At 46.0% G+C, this 17,706-nt stretch overlaps 1 protein-coding gene across 10 annotated transcripts in view; it reads left to right on the top strand.

Moving 5' to 3' along the window:
• Positions 1–17,706, top strand: part of OTOF (otoferlin) — an 81,982-nt gene that overhangs the window by 10,777 nt on the left and 53,499 nt on the right. For all 10 annotated transcript variants that reach the window (XM_075860809.1, XM_075860806.1, XM_075860803.1 and 7 more), the window contains exons 2-11: positions 3,246–3,372; positions 4,077–4,131; positions 4,317–4,448; positions 5,185–5,247; positions 7,388–7,472; positions 8,563–8,722; positions 11,649–11,835; positions 14,901–15,087; positions 15,779–16,002; positions 16,476–16,584. In XM_075860809.1, the coding sequence (XP_075716924.1) occupies positions 3,246–3,372; positions 4,077–4,131; positions 4,317–4,448; positions 5,185–5,247; positions 7,388–7,472; positions 8,563–8,722; positions 11,649–11,835; positions 14,901–15,087; positions 15,779–16,002; positions 16,476–16,584 (1,329 nt within the window). The remainder of the gene's footprint in view (positions 1–3,245; positions 3,373–4,076; positions 4,132–4,316; positions 4,449–5,184; positions 5,248–7,387; positions 7,473–8,562; positions 8,723–11,648; positions 11,836–14,900; positions 15,088–15,778; positions 16,003–16,475; positions 16,585–17,706) is intronic.

Genomic DNA, 17,706 nt, shown 5'->3' with positions numbered 1-17,706 from the left:
GAGCGGGGAGATACCTCCCTGCTCTGCTATAGTGGCGTCGCTGCAGTAGTAGCAGCCGCAGCAGCACCAGCTGCTGCTACTAGCGGCGCCATCGAAGGTGTCGCCGAGCCAGGGTGCTTTTAACAAGCAGGGGAAGGGAGCCAGCGCAGCGCTCCCTCCACCTGCTGTACACCCCGGCCCTGCAACACAGTGTACAGCGATGCCATTCGTCAGAATGGCATCAACTCCTCCTCCTCACATGCACTCTGCGCTGTGAGGAGGAGGAGATAGAGCGCAAGCTCCGGAAAACCCGGCCATCACTCGGGACACATCCCGGTGATGGCCGTGTATTACCCGGCCCCATAGACTTCTATGGGAGCCGGGCGGCCGGGTACCCGGGCGAAGATAGAGCATGTCCTATTTTTTGACGGCCGGTTTTTCCGGCCGTCAAAAAATCGGTCGTGTGAATAGCCCCTTTAGGGGTCTATTATTCCTAATGCAGCCGGGTGCCGGCCGATTTATGAACGGCCGGCACCTGGCCGGGAAAACCTGCCGTATGAATGAGGCCTAACCCTGCCATTCAGTATCCACATAATAATGCTGAACAAAAAGATTAAAGTGAATCTCCACCTTTTATCATTGGGTCGTTTTTCTTGTAGGTCACACATTCTGCTCTGATTCATTTCGATATAATCTGTTTATAGGAACTGAGCTCCATTTTTCTTATACAGGGATCCAAATCCCCTGCATAGTGAGTAACAGGAAAAACATTCTGCTGCCTGCAGTCACCACTAGAGGGAGCTCACTACATACACATATATACAGCTCCCATAGAGTTACATGATAACATTCTGCTGTCTGCAGCCACCACTAGGGGGAGCTCACTACATACAGATATATACACCTCCCGTAGAGTTACATGATAACATTCTGCTGCCTGCAGCCACCACTAGGAGGGAGTTCACTACATACACATATATACAGCTCCCATAGAGTTACATGATAACATTCTGCTGCCTGCAGCCACCACTAGAGGGAGCTCACTACATACACATATATACAGCTCCCATAGTTACATGATAACATTCTGCTGCCTGCAGTCACCACTAGAGGGAGCTCACTACATACACATATATACAGCTCCCATAGAGTTACATGATAACATTCTGCTGTCTGCAGTCACCACTAGAGGGAGCTCAGTACATACAGATATATACAGCTCCCATAGTTACATGATATTCTGCTGTCTGCAGTCACCACTAGAGGGAGCTCACTACATACGCATATATACAGCTCCCATAGAGTTACATAATAACATTCTGCTGTCTGCAGTCACCACTAGAGGGAGCTCACTACATACACGTATATACAGCTCCCATAGAGTTACATGATAACATTCTGCTGCCTGCAGCCACCACTAGGGGGAGCTCACTACATACAGAGATATACAGCTCCCATAGAGTTACATGATAACATACTGCTGCCTGCAGCCACCACTAGGGGGAGCTCACTACATACAAATATATACATCTCCCATAGAGGTACATGATAACATTCTGCTGCCTCCAGTCACCACTAGGGGAGCTCTTTACATACATATATATATACAGCTCCCATAGAGTTACATGATAGCATTATGCTGCCTGCAGCCCACACTAGGGGGAGCTCACTACATACAGATATATACAGCTTCCACAGAGTTACATGAAAACATTCTGCTGCTTGCAGCCACCACTAGGGGGAGCTCACTACATACAGATATATACAGCGCCCACAGAGTTACATGAAAACATTCTGCTACCTGCAGCTACCACTAGGGGGAGATCACTACATGCAGAATATACAGCTCCCACAGAGTTACATGAAAACATTCTGCTACCTGCAGCTACCACTAGAGGGAGCTCACTACATACAGATATATACAGCTCCTCCCAAAGAGTTATATAATAAGATTCTGCTTCCTACATTAACCACTAGGAGGATCTCAGTAGCTCACTGTATTCTGTGTTATGATTGACTGCACTGTATAACCAGTATGCAGTAATCTCCTCAGCTCCCTCTAGTGGTGGCTGCAGGCAGCAGAATATTATATTCTAACTCTATATATGCAGAGGATTTGGAGCTCTGTATCCGAAAACCGGAGCACTGATCACTATATAGTTATATTAAGAAATTAATTAGTACCGAATGTCGGACCTATTTAGATAGAAAAAAAAAATGTTCTTCAAAGGTGGACATTCAATTGAAAAGGATTCCCCGGGATGTAGGTTTCTTTTTTTTATTTAGCCCCCTTATTTTTGGCGAATAAGATGGCTTCTCAAACTGGGATCACTTTGGCAGTCTTTTCCAGACCTCTCCATTGAACTAACGTAAGAGAAATCCTTTACCCAACACTAAAAACCGCTTTCTTGGGCCGGGATCGGCCACAGCTGGACCCAGAATGGGCTGGGTGGGCAAAAAAACTGCACAACCCTGGACCCCACCCCCCTTAACCCTCTTTTTGCAATTAGAGGCACCGTCATCAAACATTGTGGTGCCAACTAATATAATGTTTGGTAAAAAAAAAAATCCATCCCTTCACCCTACATGTGGCGATCAAGTCCGTACATGCCCCCCCCCCCCCCCCCGCACAACATAGTCTGTGCAATATACGGGAGGCTTTCTCCGCTGCAGCCGTGTCGGAAGAAAAAGCATCAGCCGCAGTAAAAAGCCTCTCTGCGCAATGATTGGCTGTCCAGTACATTGCACAGACTGCGATGGAGGGGGGGCGCGTGCGGACAATGTTTACATGCAGTGGCGCTCAAGTCAATGGGAGGAGATTTTTTAGCAAACGTTATGGTAAAAGTTCTCTTAATTTTTTCAAATATAAGAGTAAATCAAAAAAGCAAAATCCCGGAGAACCCCTTTAAGACACCAATTTTAGGATCCTTAAAGGAAAACTCAGAAAACGATCAAAGTCTTCAATTTATTTGTCCGGTTTTGAATCACTGATTTTTGTCTAAAGCGACATTTATCATTCTGTGGATTTCCTGTTACCAGAGAGCAGGGAATTGTGGGAGCTCACATAACCGCTACACAATTAGATCTAAGGTCATGTGTCTGACAGCGGGGTGGAGCTAAACTGTAGTCTGTTTCCAAGGGCAACCAACAGAATTTACTCAACTTCTTATGTAGCTTGTATGTCAAAAGTGGAATTTTAAATATATTTATATGTAGGGCGCGTGTCTTTATATCTCCGACTTTAACCCTCACATATGTCCGTATAGATGAACCTGCAGTCCTGGAGACAGAAGATCTGGACCGGAAAGCGATACGGCTGGGGGGAGGACTGGACCCCGACACCATATCTCTGGCCTCTGTCACAGCGGTCACGACCAATGTCTCCAATAAAAGGTAATACCACCCGCCATTTTCACTGTATCCCTGGATATATTGGTCCGGTGGGCTTTCCTTATGTCTCCGATAGTTGTGCCCCCATCCTGGTGTGTTGGATATGCTGTAAAATGGTTAGTGTTGTGAGTCCGAGCAGTGAGTCCCCCAATGATCCCACAGCCCCATCCACGTTCCTGGTGGTGAGGTGGTCCTATATGTGCCCATTCTGGGAATACATGACCAATAAGGGGGCTTCTCGTTCTCAAGATCTGTGGAGATCGTAGCGATTGATCCCACTGATCACATTCAAAAACTCAAGTTAATAATGAGTTAATAAACTTTACACAGAAGATTTCATGAGGATGTTATAAACAAGTCTGATATAAAACTCATGGGGGGGTGACTTTAGACACAGAAGTGTGGATTATTTTGTCATGTGACCCCTCTCGGCCCTGCTGATTGACTGAGAAAGGTCACATGACACTTCCACGGGACTCCTTTGAATTCGGACTCCTCTTACTTTTAGGGAGTCTGAGGTCCGGGGTCTTTTCTGTTGACACTCAGTTTGTTGGTCTATTTATTATTATTCTCAATGTGTACTGTATCTAAGCAGCATGGTATCTAAGCACCGCGGTATCTAAGCAGTTCAGCAGACCCCGCAATATATATTGCACTTGTGTTGTTCTGTTCATGGCTGATAATAACCGATGATTTGTTCCATTAAGGTCCAAGCCTGATATTAAGATGGAGCCGAGCGCCGGGAGGCCAATGGATTACCAAGTAAGTGCGAGCAGCGCGGCCGGTCCGGCGGGGGGTCTTTATTTATCACATGATCGAGGCCGGAGCTGAGAAAATGATAAAAATGACCTAAAATCTGGCGGTAAATACCGTATAACGGCAGAGGACGTCTACGGAGGGAGGTGACGGCGCTGACGCTTTCCTCCATGTTGTTTGTCACCCCACAGGTCAGTATCACGGTGGTCGAGGCGCGGCAGCTCGTGGGGCTAAACATGGATCCCGTCGTCTGCGTAGAAGTTGGAGAAGAGAAAAAATATACATCAATGAAAGAGTCAACCAACTGTCCGTACTATAATGAGGTGAGTAATAAGGAGCAGGAACCCACAGCAGCACAGAGTATATCAGGAGAGGAGTGTGTGCTGATCATAGGAGAGTTACATAGTGAGTTACATAGTGGAAGGAGCAATATTATCAGCAGCACAGAGTATGTCAGGCGAGGAGGGTTCTGGTCATAGGAGAGCTCACTGACTGAGAGTTATATAGTGGAAGGAGCAATATTATCAGCAGCACAGAGTATGTCAGGCGAGGAGGGTTCTGATCATAGGAGAAGTCACTGACCGAGAGTTATATAGTGGAAGGAGCAGGGACCCCAGCTGCACAGAGTATTTCAGGAGAAGAATGTGCTGATCTTGTAGAGGTCACTGACTGAGAGTTACATAGTGGAAGGAGCAATATTATCAGCAGCACAGAGTATGTCAGGAGAGGAGTGTGCTGATCTTGTGGGAGGTCGCAGCCTGAGAGTTACATATTGGAAGCAGCAGGGTCCTCAGCAGCACAGAGTATTTTAGGAGAGGAGTTCGCTGATCTTCTGGGAGGTCACATACTGAGAGTTACATAGTGGAAGGAGCAAGTTCCCCAGCAGCACAGAGTATGTCAGGAGGAGTGTGCTGATCTTGTGGGAGGTGACAGCCTGAGCGTTACATAGTGGAAGGATTATGGTCCTCGGCAGCACAGAGTATTTCAGGAGGGGATTGTGCTGATCTTGTTGGGGCTGTGACCCGTCCACTCACCCAGTATTTCCCTTTCTGCCCCCAGTACTTTGTGTTTGACTTCCATGTGCCTCCGGACGTGATGTTCGACAAAATAATCAAACTGTCGGTAAGTAAAACGTTCTTCTCTGTTGTTTAGCGACATAAATGATGCGACGTGCGGCGCTCACGGCGCCATCACAACGTCCGGCTCCAGGTTACGAGGCTTTCTCTACCAGGAAACATTCATTTTATTCCCAGACATTAGAGGAACATTCCCTGTAATAAACGCTGGACCTGGAGGACGGAGGCGCCGCTGCTCTCCGTCTATAGGGTCATTGATGGAGGAGAGCCGCTTGTCTCCCCCTCATCACTGATCTAGAAATGCAGCGTCACCAGTGTATATGTTTATAGTGAAGACGAGGGATTGTCCTCTGTGTGTGGCCGGCAGTGATCTCCTGGGCATCAGGGGGATCCAGGATTATAATCTACGGGGGGCGATGAACCGCAGGAAATGTTACTGTTTGATCGTGCCCCTCACCCCACCGTAAACATGTACGCCACACCGTCAACACACAGAGGAAATAAATATGGGACGAACCCCCCCATCCTGCTGCTACCCCCAAACTGTGCTGGTGCCCCCAGTACTGTACCCACAGCTCAGCCCTATGCCCCCAAGTACTAAATAATGGTGCCCGAGGACGTGGGTACAGGTAAAGCAGGGGCTCCCTTTCCCCGAGCTCTTACCAGCTTCATGTGAAAGTTGGGGTGAGGGCACACCTGCCAGCCGGGTCACGGTAAAAAAAAACTCAAACTGTGAAAGTGCAACTCCCAGCAAATTATCTCCATCAGACTACAATGAGAGTTGTAGTTCCACAGAACTGGTGTCACAACTCTTGTAAAACTGACCCGACAAATGCTGGGAGTCGTAGTTCCACAAACAATGGTACCACACACACTGTTAATGGGTCAGGTGAGGAATTAGACCCCAGACCAGACCCCAAAATTAACCCACACCCCTAAATAAATTCAGACCCCAAAGTTAATTCAGACTTCAGACCTTACCCCTAAAAAATACAGACCACAATTCACTATCAGACCCCAAAATTCAGACCCAAGATAAAGACAAAAGCATCTATATTCAGCCCGCAGACCCCTCTATATACTGTCTTACCGCTTCTCGTTCCTCGGCCCCCTACAGCTCCGGGTCCCCACCCATAATGTAGATAAGCCGCTGTCTCCAATGGGTGGAGGTTCCTCATGATATGATGGTGTAGACCATGAGATATTGGGGGTCTGCCAGCAATCTGATGTTGTGTAGCCCACCATAGACTCGGGCGTAGCTATAGGGGGTGCAGAGGTAGCAGTCGCACTCGGGTCCTGGTGCTTGAGGGGGCATAAGAAGACACCAGTATATAGAATGGCACATGGTAGGGGGTAGTCGAGAGATGTGGGATACAATAAAATGCATTTGCGAAGAGTGACGAATGATCGGCCATAATTGGACCTTGATGCCGTACACGTTAAGTCTCAAAGACGGCCAAAAAAATCCAACAAGGCATCACGTATTTGGTAGAAAGTAGTTGTTCGTAAGAAATGATCATTCCGGTGTCATTTTAAGTAGGATGGTCGGCCAAAAATGGTCAAGACGGAAGTAAAATATATAAAATGTCCTAATACGACCGTGTACTGCTCTGGCCATAAATGGAAGACACCGGGCCGAGACACCAAAGGCACAGTCTTATGGTGGGATCTGTTACATAACGTATACCCAATGTTGTCTATATCATGGCGGGTTTGGAGTCCGTGGAGTGGGGGCACCAGCTCAGGTTGGTCCTATCTCCTACCCTATGAGCCATGTGATCGTACTCCTCAGGGGCGGAGCTATAAGGGGTTTAGAGGTAGCAGTCACACTTAGGCCAGTGCGTGAGGAGGCCAAAAGGCATCTTGCCCCCATAAGTAGGGGGTCCTCTTTACACCTCTGCTTCATCTACCGTATGTCCACCCCACCAAGACATGGCGAGCAATCCGGGGATCATCCTGTCTTAGAATGGAAGGGGGTAAAGCCGCACCAGAAGTGGGGCCTTTTTATTTTTTATTTTTGCCAACCCCTCTAAGTATGAAATATTAGGCCACTTGGCACTCGGGGTCGTTGTTACTAATGTGTCACAAATATTTGGGGCTCCTATAAGACGACGACTGAGTCCCAGACACTATTTTTACGCTGGAGAATATTGTAGATAGATGATTATTCTTTACTCTTCCCGTAGGTCATCCATTCTAAGAACCTGCTGCGCAGCGGGACCCTGGTTGGCTCCTTTAAGTTGGATGTGGGGACAGTCTATACTCAGCCTGGTAAGTATATACTCAGTATGGACTTCAGTCAGTCTATAGAGGAGTAGTTCACAGCCTGGGACTAGAAGGTCCTGGACCTGTAGACCAGGGGTGGGCTGTGAGGTCGGGCATGTTGGCAGTATAATGATGGATTGTACAGGACTAGAACTAGATGGCTGTATTCTCCCATAAACAGCACCCCAACTGGTCGTGTATGGTATTGCAGCTCAGCCCCTTTCACTTTAATAGAGATGCAATACCATATACAACCCATGGACAGGTGTGGCGCTGTTTCTAAAAAATAAATCAGCCAAGTTTTTCTAAACCTGGACAACCCCTTTAAATTGGGCACATAGTATTTTAGATTAGAGGGGTTTAGGTTGCAAAGCATGCTGGGGTATCTATACAATATGTAAATGACCTGATCTAGGTCTATCGTACAGCAGATAAAAATTCCACCTTTTACCAACTTTTCACAGTGAAAATCTACATAAGACGTTGGGCGACTTTGCAAATTTACTCCACTTGTTTTCATTCTGAGTTTTGTCATCTTCTCCATTCACAGTCAAAGTAAAAGTTGTGCCGGTCATGTGACCAGACACCTGAGCTCCCACAATGCACTGCTGAATTCAGCTTTCTGTCTAAACGGAGAATAAAATACATATAGAAATTAGGAAAAATCAGAACCAAAGAAGTAAAGCAAAGTATTTGTGGAGATATTCAACATTTTATGTAGATGTCAATTACATTTTCATTTAAAGGGTTTTTTGAGATTAGGAAAACATGGCCGCCTCCTGGCAGAAACAGCGCCACAAATCCACTGGATTCATTGGATTACATTGTCAACGTTCACTTGGGAAAGACCAACTGAATGTCAAATAATTAAAGGGGTTCTCCATGATTAGAAAAAAGGGCTGATTTCTTTCAGAAACAGCGCCACCCCTGTCCAAAGGTTGTAATCGGTATTGCAGCTGAGTCACATTCACTGAGCTGCAATACCACACACAGCCCAAGGGGAAGAGTGGCGCTGTTTCTGGATGAAGGCAACCATGTTTTTATTTTCATACACCTTTAATGTGAAAAATGACATATTTTACCTTGATCTTAATAGAGCATCAGTTCTACCACAAATGGGCCATCCTCTCCGACCCTGATGACATCACTGCCGGGGTCAAAGGTTATCTCAAATGTGACATCGCCGTGGTTGGGAAAGGCGACAACATAAAGACACCTCATAAATCAAATGAGACCGACGAGGATGACATTGAGGGGTGAGTTACCCTATTCTGCATTACTGAAATGTATGGGAATCCGGTACAGATTCTGAGAACCTGTCACCACCTTAACAATGCCTAACGAATGAGGAACGTACAGGCACAATTCTGCCCAATAAGAAGCTAGTGAGAAGTTGTAGCGGCCTCTCCTCTCCATGGTGTCCCACCTTTTAGTCCCGGTGACCCCATTATGAAGATATAGGGCTTTCTCTATCTTCTTCACTACTTAGCTCCTGAAAGGTAATGATTCTCCTCGTGGAGATCCAGCTGGTGTAGAGAGCAATGCTCCCTGGGAAAAAAATATGCAAATTAGGTATCCTCCCAAAAGAAGAAAACGACAATAGCTCCCTATAGGTGGCAGTAGAGAGACAGTTTCTTTCCTTCCTACATTCTTCTCTTCTTATATAATTGTGTCATGCTCCGCCCCCATGATTCTCTTTATTGGGTACTACAGAGAGAGGAGGACATCTTTGTCCTGCCTCGCGACGCATAGAAAGAAGCTGGGGCCGCATAAAGAAGACATGGGGGAGGGGGATGCACCATTACGAGAAGAGCCAAAACAGAGAAAATAATTACTTATTTGTTACCAGGAACCGGTGAACTCTCCATGACTGGCTGGAGTATTTAAAGGGGAGGGGCCTAACTAGGAGGGCGGTGCTTAGCCTATAATGGTCTCCATAGCAGGCTGCAATGGAGACCATGTAATATAAATCCCAGTTTCCCGGTGTAATGGAATAATGATCATGGCCTGAAATGGGGAACACATGAAGATGAAGAGCGGGAGCCATGAAATTAGGTCACGACTCCGTCAGTGGTGCAGAGTCCTGTATAGTCACCGATTCCTGATCATCGTGACTCCCCTCCCCCACGCTGTAATATAACGGAGCTCTGTCATATTCAGCCGCTCTGATTTCTGAGTTCTCCTGAGGACGTGAGAAGATTAAAAGAGATTTTATTCATTTATTATCTTTTAATTAAGACCAAAGGGTCCCAAATAACCAGGATCGGGAGGCAGAAGGAATAATGTCCGCTCCCGGAGACAGGAATACAAGGAGCCCAGACCGGACGATGAGGATATTCAGAGCTGGCTATGCCTAAAAATGATCGTCTCCGAAGGGGCTCTCTATTAGATCAATGTCTGATTGGTGGGGATCCGACTAATGCGAATAAAATAAAGGGGCAGCAGCCTCCCCGCACCCAGCTTCCTTCAACTGAATGGAAGTCACAATTGTGGACATGCCCCTTTAAGAAAAGTCTATTGAATTATAATTTTTAGTCTTGTTCTGTAAAATTTAGGACAGATTGGAAATAAGGGGAGTGGCTAAATAATTTACGATGGTGGCGCCAAATCTATTGCTTTAAATGTATTACCTTACAACAGCCATGAGGTGGCGCCAGTGAGTTTAGTACATTGTGAGTTTCACCCAGTATATTATGTGGTGTGCTCCATTTGGCGCAGTTTTTGGCACATTATTCCCGGACTCCACGGCTGATGGAAATATTCAGGAGAGACTCCATCTTTTAATAGAAAAACATCAAAGTCCTCCCTATAGGAGGTCTGGGGGCCGCGCTGCTCGTACAGTCTCCAGGCGAAAGGGAAAAAGGAAGAAATTACATTTCTGATTCTTCAGACGACTAAATTGGCGACATTTATAGAGATTCTGACAGGGGAGAAGAAACCTGCGGAGGGAGAGACGTGTAACGGCAGAAAACTGCGCCAAATTTATCAAGAGGGTGTCTCGACTAATGGCGTACTCGACACCAGGGGCAAAGCTATAGTCGCACCCCGGCCCCTGAGCCAGAGAGGGCCCAAAAGCTCCCTCAGCCTCCTATATAAGGCCTCATTCACACAACCGTAGTCGTGTTTACGGTCCGTGATTACGGCACGGAGGGCCCGAGGAGAGTCATCCGCGGGCCGTCCGCAGTCACAGACCGTGCACACACAAGATGTGCATTGACTTTAAGGAGCCCGGACGGCAGAGGTGGCCCCTAAAATGACTTGTCCTATTTTTTTGCGGTCTGGGATCCCGGATAGTGACGGACGGTGGAAACCACGATCGTGTACATTGACCCATAGGATAGAATGTGTCCTATAATATCTGCAACTGCGGATACTGTGCGTTCCGCATAACTACGGTCGTGTGCATGAGACCTAAATGATGTATGTTGGGGCCCCTGGCACAGATTTTACATAGGGCCCAGGAGCTCCAAGTTAAATCTCTACTGGTGTTTTGTAGGCTAGGATCAACGACCTCGGCGACCTTCAACCCTGACTATAATATAGCATTAGCCCATCTGTTTCAGGGCGTCCCGGCGGGATATTGCAACACCCATAGGGGCTCCAAGGTCACATGACTAAGATTATGGCCAAAGACTTCTCTACCACTATCCTCAGCAGTCTGACATAGGCGCCAAGTGATACTTCTGCGGCAGCCCCGGAGCGACGTGCGCACAGTTTTTGGCCGTGGTGTCCACAATGTTGGATGGGGTTGGAGTTGGGGTGCTCTTAGATAAACCATGTTGAGGTTGCATTGCAATAGTTCAGCCCAAGTCCTAGTGCGTCAGCATGCCTTGGTCATAGCTGGTGCCAATTACCTGCCATCATTAGAGACTAGTCATCGGAGTGGGTGGCAGGAGCAATTAGAGCTCCAACAGTGACCTCCAACCTGTGGCTCTCCAGCAAGTCCCAGCATGGTCGGACAGGTTGGGAGTTGTAGTTGTGGAGAGCCACAGACTGGAGACCACTGATGTACGATGTCAATGAGGTTTCTATCTATGTGATATCCGTGGCACTGGTTGGTTGGCACTTCTGAAGATATTTAGACTCTCGAGAAATTTTCCAGGTTAATGTTGGGATGCAATATCCCTGCAGGGTATTGGAGGTCGACTAATGCCATCCTTCCCGTCATTATCTTCCCTCCAGGAATCTGCTCCTTCCAGATGGAGTTCCTCCAGAGCGTCAGTGGGCTCGTTTCTATGTCAAAATCTACCGCGCCGAGGGCCTCCCACGAATGAACACCAGCATCATGGCCAACGTGAAGAAAGCTCTGATTGGAGAAAACAAAGACCTAGTAGATCCTTATGTTCAAGTCTCCTTCGCAGGGCAAAAGGTAAAAAGAAAACGGGGTTTGGTGTCTAGTGAGTCATAGGTGGGATCTACTGCTCCGTGAAAGGAGGTTTTGATTCTTCTTCAGTGCAGTAATTTCTGGGGCCAGAGGGGGCACTGCTCTGTATCATCCTTCTACGACTCCATCCTCCGCTCTTAGATATTGGTGGTTTTAAGCCACACCCTTTCTGTATTGGTTATGATATGAAACCACACCCCTGGGGGTCATGTGAGCTGCTGGATGTCAATCAAGACTCCTCCCACTCTCATTTCATGAGGCTGAGACCACTCCCTACAGGGAATTCTGGGAGGGAAGAAAAAAATTTGGTTTAATTACTTTACAAGCAAAATAAGTGCAAACAATTTATATAATGGGATGTGAGCCTTGTACCGAGGACGTCTGGGGTATTTCAGCTCAGTCTGGAGAATTCCTTTAAGCTTTTCTTGTTCAGTTAGTGTCTTTTTTGCGGATATGTTTCCCCTTATTCCACAATCATTATGGCTGTACGACTAGAACAGGGAAGAGTAACAGCTTTAATAAACCCGAAATATTCATATACTGACAGAAGCAGTTATTTCCTATCCATCTAGCCCGGAGCCGACAGTTAAGGGCAGGAAGCTGCGCAAATCTTAATAATGTCACAACCTACCACAATTTCTAAATGAACCGATAAAACTAATTTCACTGTAACAAGTCGACGGCGGAGCCCGTTTTGTTTCTTCTATAAATTAACTCTGGCACTGGAAATGTTTTAGCAATTCATGAACTAGAGTCGTATTCCTGCGGGAGATCAATGATGATATTTTATGCTGTCAGATACTTAAACTATCCAGAGCTGAATGTGTCCAAGTCTAAAACACCGGCGTCAATAATTAACGGTATGAATGGGACTTGTTGGGAATGAAGCAGGGTTGCCCCCTGGTGGATATAGTGTGAACTACAGAATAACAACCTAGAGCGGTGGTGGGGGGGGGGGGCACATTTGTGACTTTACTTTAAAGCTGAAGGTGCATGGAAAAGAGTGAACCCACAGAAGTGACTTCTTGCTCCCCGTCACCAGTGTCCACACATACCACCAGTCCACACATACCACCAGTCCACACATACCACCAGTCCACACATACCACCAGTCCACACATACCACCAGTCCACACATACCACCAGTCCACACATACCACCAGTCCACACATACCACCAGTCCACACATACCACCAGTCCACACATACCACCAGTCCACACATAACACTAGTCCACACATACCAGCAGTCCACGCATACCAGCAATGTCCACGCATACCACCAGTGTCCACGCATACCACCAGTGTCCACGCATACCACCATTGTCCACACATACCACCAGTGTCCATACATACCAACAGTGTCCACACATAACACCAGTGTCCACACATAACACCAGTGTCCACACATACCACCAGTGTCCACACATACCACCAGTGTCCACGCATACCTCTAGTGTCCACGCATACCACCAGTGTCCACGCATACCACCAGTCCACACATAACACCAGTGTCCACACATACAACCAGTGTCCACACATAACACCAGTGTCCACACATACCACCAGTGTCCACGCATACCACCAGTGTCCACGCATACCACCAGTCCACACATAACACCAGTGTCCACACATACAACCAGTGTCCACACATAACACCAGTGTCCACACATACCACCAGTGTCCACACATAACACCAGTGTCCACACATAACACCAGTGTCCACACATACCACCAGTGTCCACACATACCACCAGTGTCCACACATGCCAACAGTGTCCACACATAACACCAGTGTCCACACATAACACCAGTGTCCACGCATACCACCAGTCTCCACGCATACCACCAGTGTCCACGCATACCTCTAGTGTCCACGCATACCACCAGTGTCCACGCATACCACCGTGATCACCATCCAATCCTAGACTTTCCATTAGATTCTGTAGTTGAAGTCTCTATGCTGAACTATCTTTCAATATATATGATGTTAACTGGTGGGGCAGACCATGATTTAGTTTTTTGCCTAGATAATGGGGCTACGTCTGGGCCATGTCCCATACCTTATCCCTGATGGCTCAGTGGGTTTCATAATGGCAAAATATATTTCAGGATAATAAGCTTGAAAGTCCATGGGGTAAAATTAATATCCCCAGTTGTTTAAAATGTTATCCCTGATGTCCAGTGGGTTGATAAATATATCTTTGTTGTCCAATGGATTCATAGTCATATTCCTGGTGTCCAGTGTTATATCCCTGGTGTTCAGTGGGTTAATAATGATATCCCTGGTATCCAGTGGGTTAATAAATATATCCCTGGTGTCCAGTGAGTTAATAATTATATTTCCCAGTGTCCAGTGAGTTAATAATTATATCCCTGGAGTCCAGTGGGTTAATAATTATATCCCTGGTGTCCAGTGTTATATCCCTGGTGTTCAGTGGGTTAATAATTATATCCCTGGTGTCCAGTGGGTTAATAAATATATCCCTGGTGTCCAGTGGGTTAATAAATATATCCCTGGTGTCTAGTGGGTTAATAATTGTATCCCTGTTGTCCAGTGGGTTAATAATTATATCCCTGGTGTCTAGTGGGTTAATAATTATATCCCTGGTGTCCAGTGGGTTAATAATTTTATCCCTGGTGTTTAATGGGTTAATAATTTTATCCCTGTTGTCCAGTGGGTTAATAATTATATCCCTGGTGTCTAGTGGGTTAATAATTATATCCCTGGTGTCCAGTGGGTTAATAATTTTAACGCTGGTGTCCAGTGGGTTAATAATTTTATCCCTGATGTCCAGTGGGTTAATCATTTTATCCCTGGTGTCTAGTGGTCATTAACCAGTTAAGTTCCTGCTCTAAAAATCCTAGTACCCAAAGTTGTAGAAAACGTCAGTCTTTATAGGTAAGTTGAGTCTAAACGATGGTCAGATAATGAATTCTCCTCAAGTTTGGAAACAAATATATGTGAAGATTACAGTTTATTATAATTGTCCCTGATGTTCTACAAGAACCACGAATCTTTCCTTTATCGGGTGGTCGTTGTGTCCGGCAGGGTAAGACATCGGTACAGAAGAGCAGCTATGAGCCCATGTGGAACGAGCAGATAATATTTACAGAGATGTTTCCGCCTCTGTGCAAAAGAATGAAGATCCAGATCAGGGACTCGGACAAGGTGAATGATGTGGCCATCGGGACCCATTTCATAGACCTGCGAAAAATCTCCAACGAGGGCGACAAAGGTAACGCTGCTGCGCTTTATGTGACGCCAAAGTCATCAGTAGAAGAGTCATAGTAAAATCCAGTCTGGATGAAAGCCCCGTCCAGCTGGAAAAGCACAAACATCAATGTGAACGGCCATTTTCTATATGTAACTGTTCCTGTGCCCCTCCCTTTATGTAAATGTGTTGTCACAAGTACAACCCACTACTGTGATCACAGGTGCTTTTCTAGCTGTAAGATCATCTCTATAGAGACATTTATACATTAGGGGTAGACAACTTGATCAAATGGCATCCTGCTGCTAGGAACCCCGGCGATCAGCTGTTAACTGTGGAAGAATACTGCAGCACCACCACAGGTGAAATGAAGCATTACACAGTGTTCATTGAAATGAATGGGTTCTCACTGTAATCCATGGACATGGAGGTTCCTCCTAAAGGAGAGAAGGTTTATGTAGACGCGCTATATGGGATTCCCAAACCAAATAACCCCTTTAACTATTTTTGCTGGAAGCCGCCATGGGGATCTTAATGAATTTTGAAGAAAATGTGTCCTAATAAGGACAGGGACTCTACCAGAAATAATGAGGGAGCCCCATTAGTGAGGAGCCCCCCTACTGGGGTGTCTTACTCCATCACATGATAGTAAGGTTTCTCATTTATGTTGTGTAATATAAGCAAAACTAAGTGACACCTTCTGCCTCGTCTACAGGATTCCTCCCAACACTGGGCCCGGCCTGGGTGAACATGTATGGCTCTACCCGGAATTACACACTGATGGACGAACACCAGGATCTGAACGAGGGGCTTGGAGAGGGGGTCTCCTTCCGCGCCCGCTTACTGCTGAGTCTTGCAGTGGAGATTTTAGACACCAGTTCTCCCGAGCTTACCAGTTCGACGGATGTGCAGGTTGAGGGAGCGCCCCCTGTGGCTGATGTAAGAGTTGCTGAATATATATGCTCTATATCAGTCGTCTCCAACCTGTGGTTCTCCAGCTGATGTGTCATGACTACAGCCACCACTAGAGGGAGCTCACTATGTTATTATTGATGTCAATGTATGAGCGGTATGCAATCAGCTCCTGAGCTCCCCCTAGTGGCTACAGGTAGACACAAGTTTATCATTTATTTGTATAGACATAGATGGGATTTGGAGCGCTGTATCTGAAAAACACCTCCGAACCCTATTCAGATATCTTAAAAAAATTATTAGTGCAGAATTTTAGGTCAGGGCATGCTGAGAGTTGTAGTTCTGCAATAGATGAAGAGCCACAGGTTGGAGACTACTGGTTTACCGGTGACACGGTATTTGCTATTATTGCTCACTATATAACAGAGGTGAAACGTCTGGTTGTTGACCCCACAATTCCAATCCACTGACGATTTCACTGATTTATCGTTTTCTCTCAGAATTGCACAGGAAAGATGGAGGAGTTCTTTCTTTTCGGAGCTTTCTTGGAAGCCACCATGATTGATCGCAAGAGCGGGGACAAGCCGATTAACTTCGAAGTCACAATAGGTGATTCTTCTTTATTCTTCATACCAGGCGGTTTTTAGATCCAACATTCTGTGCTGGATAATGTCGTAATATATATTTATAGCGGTCAGAGATCAATTTTTCCAACGCACAGCTCCAAATCCCCTACATAGACATAGTGTTTCATGATAAAACTCTGCTACCTGCAGCCACCACTAGGGGGAGCTCTCTGCATACTGTGTTATTTTTGAGTTTAAAGTACAAACATTATGCCGTGATCTCCGGAGCTCCCTCTAGTGGTGGCTGCTTTATAACATTGGAATGTATTCAATACATTTTCTCTATTTAGTTTACATATAGAATAAATCTGTATAGAAAGAAAGTTGAGTCACTTTGTAAATGCATATTATTATTTATCTTGTCCTGGAGTATTCTACTCCAGAGCTGCTGTCACAAATTTGCTAGATGTTAATGGAAGCAGTCAGCAAGCTGGTAAACAGACCCTCCATAACAGCTTAGCTGAGCTCCTATAATGCAGGAAGCAGTTAGTTTCTACTACATTATATGACTGTACATTGCCTGGTGTAAAGTCCACACTTCCTATAATAAAAATCACCAGAGCAAGTTCTGTGCAGACACTGAACAAGCAGGAAATGCTGTGAGACTTCAACTCTGAAGCTTGCAGAATTGTGAGTGCAGCTCTGGAATATAAGACATGCTGTAACTCAGGATCAGTACAGGATAAGTGTTGTAATGTATGTACACAGTGACTCCACCAGCAGAATAGTGAGTGCAGCTCTGGAGTATAATACAGGATGTAACTCAGGATCAGTACAGGATAAGTAATGTAATGTATGTACACAGTGACTCCACCAGCAGAATAGTGAGTGCAGCTCTGGAGTATAAGACATGCTGTAACTCAGGATCAGTACAGGATAAGTGTTGTAATGTATGTACACAGTGACTCCACCAGCAGAATAGTGAGTGCAGCTCTGGAGTATAATACAGGATGTAACTCAGGATCAGTACAGGATAAGTAATGTAATGTATGTACACAGTGACTCCACCAGCAGAATAGTGAGTGCAGCTCTGGAGTATAAGACATGCTGTAACTCAGGATCAGTACAGGATAAGTGTTGTAATGTATGTACACAGTGACTCCAC

Source organism: Rhinoderma darwinii, chromosome 4 (genome assembly GCF_050947455.1).
Source record: "Rhinoderma darwinii isolate aRhiDar2 chromosome 4, aRhiDar2.hap1, whole genome shotgun sequence".
Taxonomy (NCBI): domain Eukaryota; kingdom Metazoa; phylum Chordata; class Amphibia; order Anura; family Rhinodermatidae; genus Rhinoderma; species Rhinoderma darwinii.
This window is presented reverse-complemented; position numbering and strand designations above follow the sequence as displayed.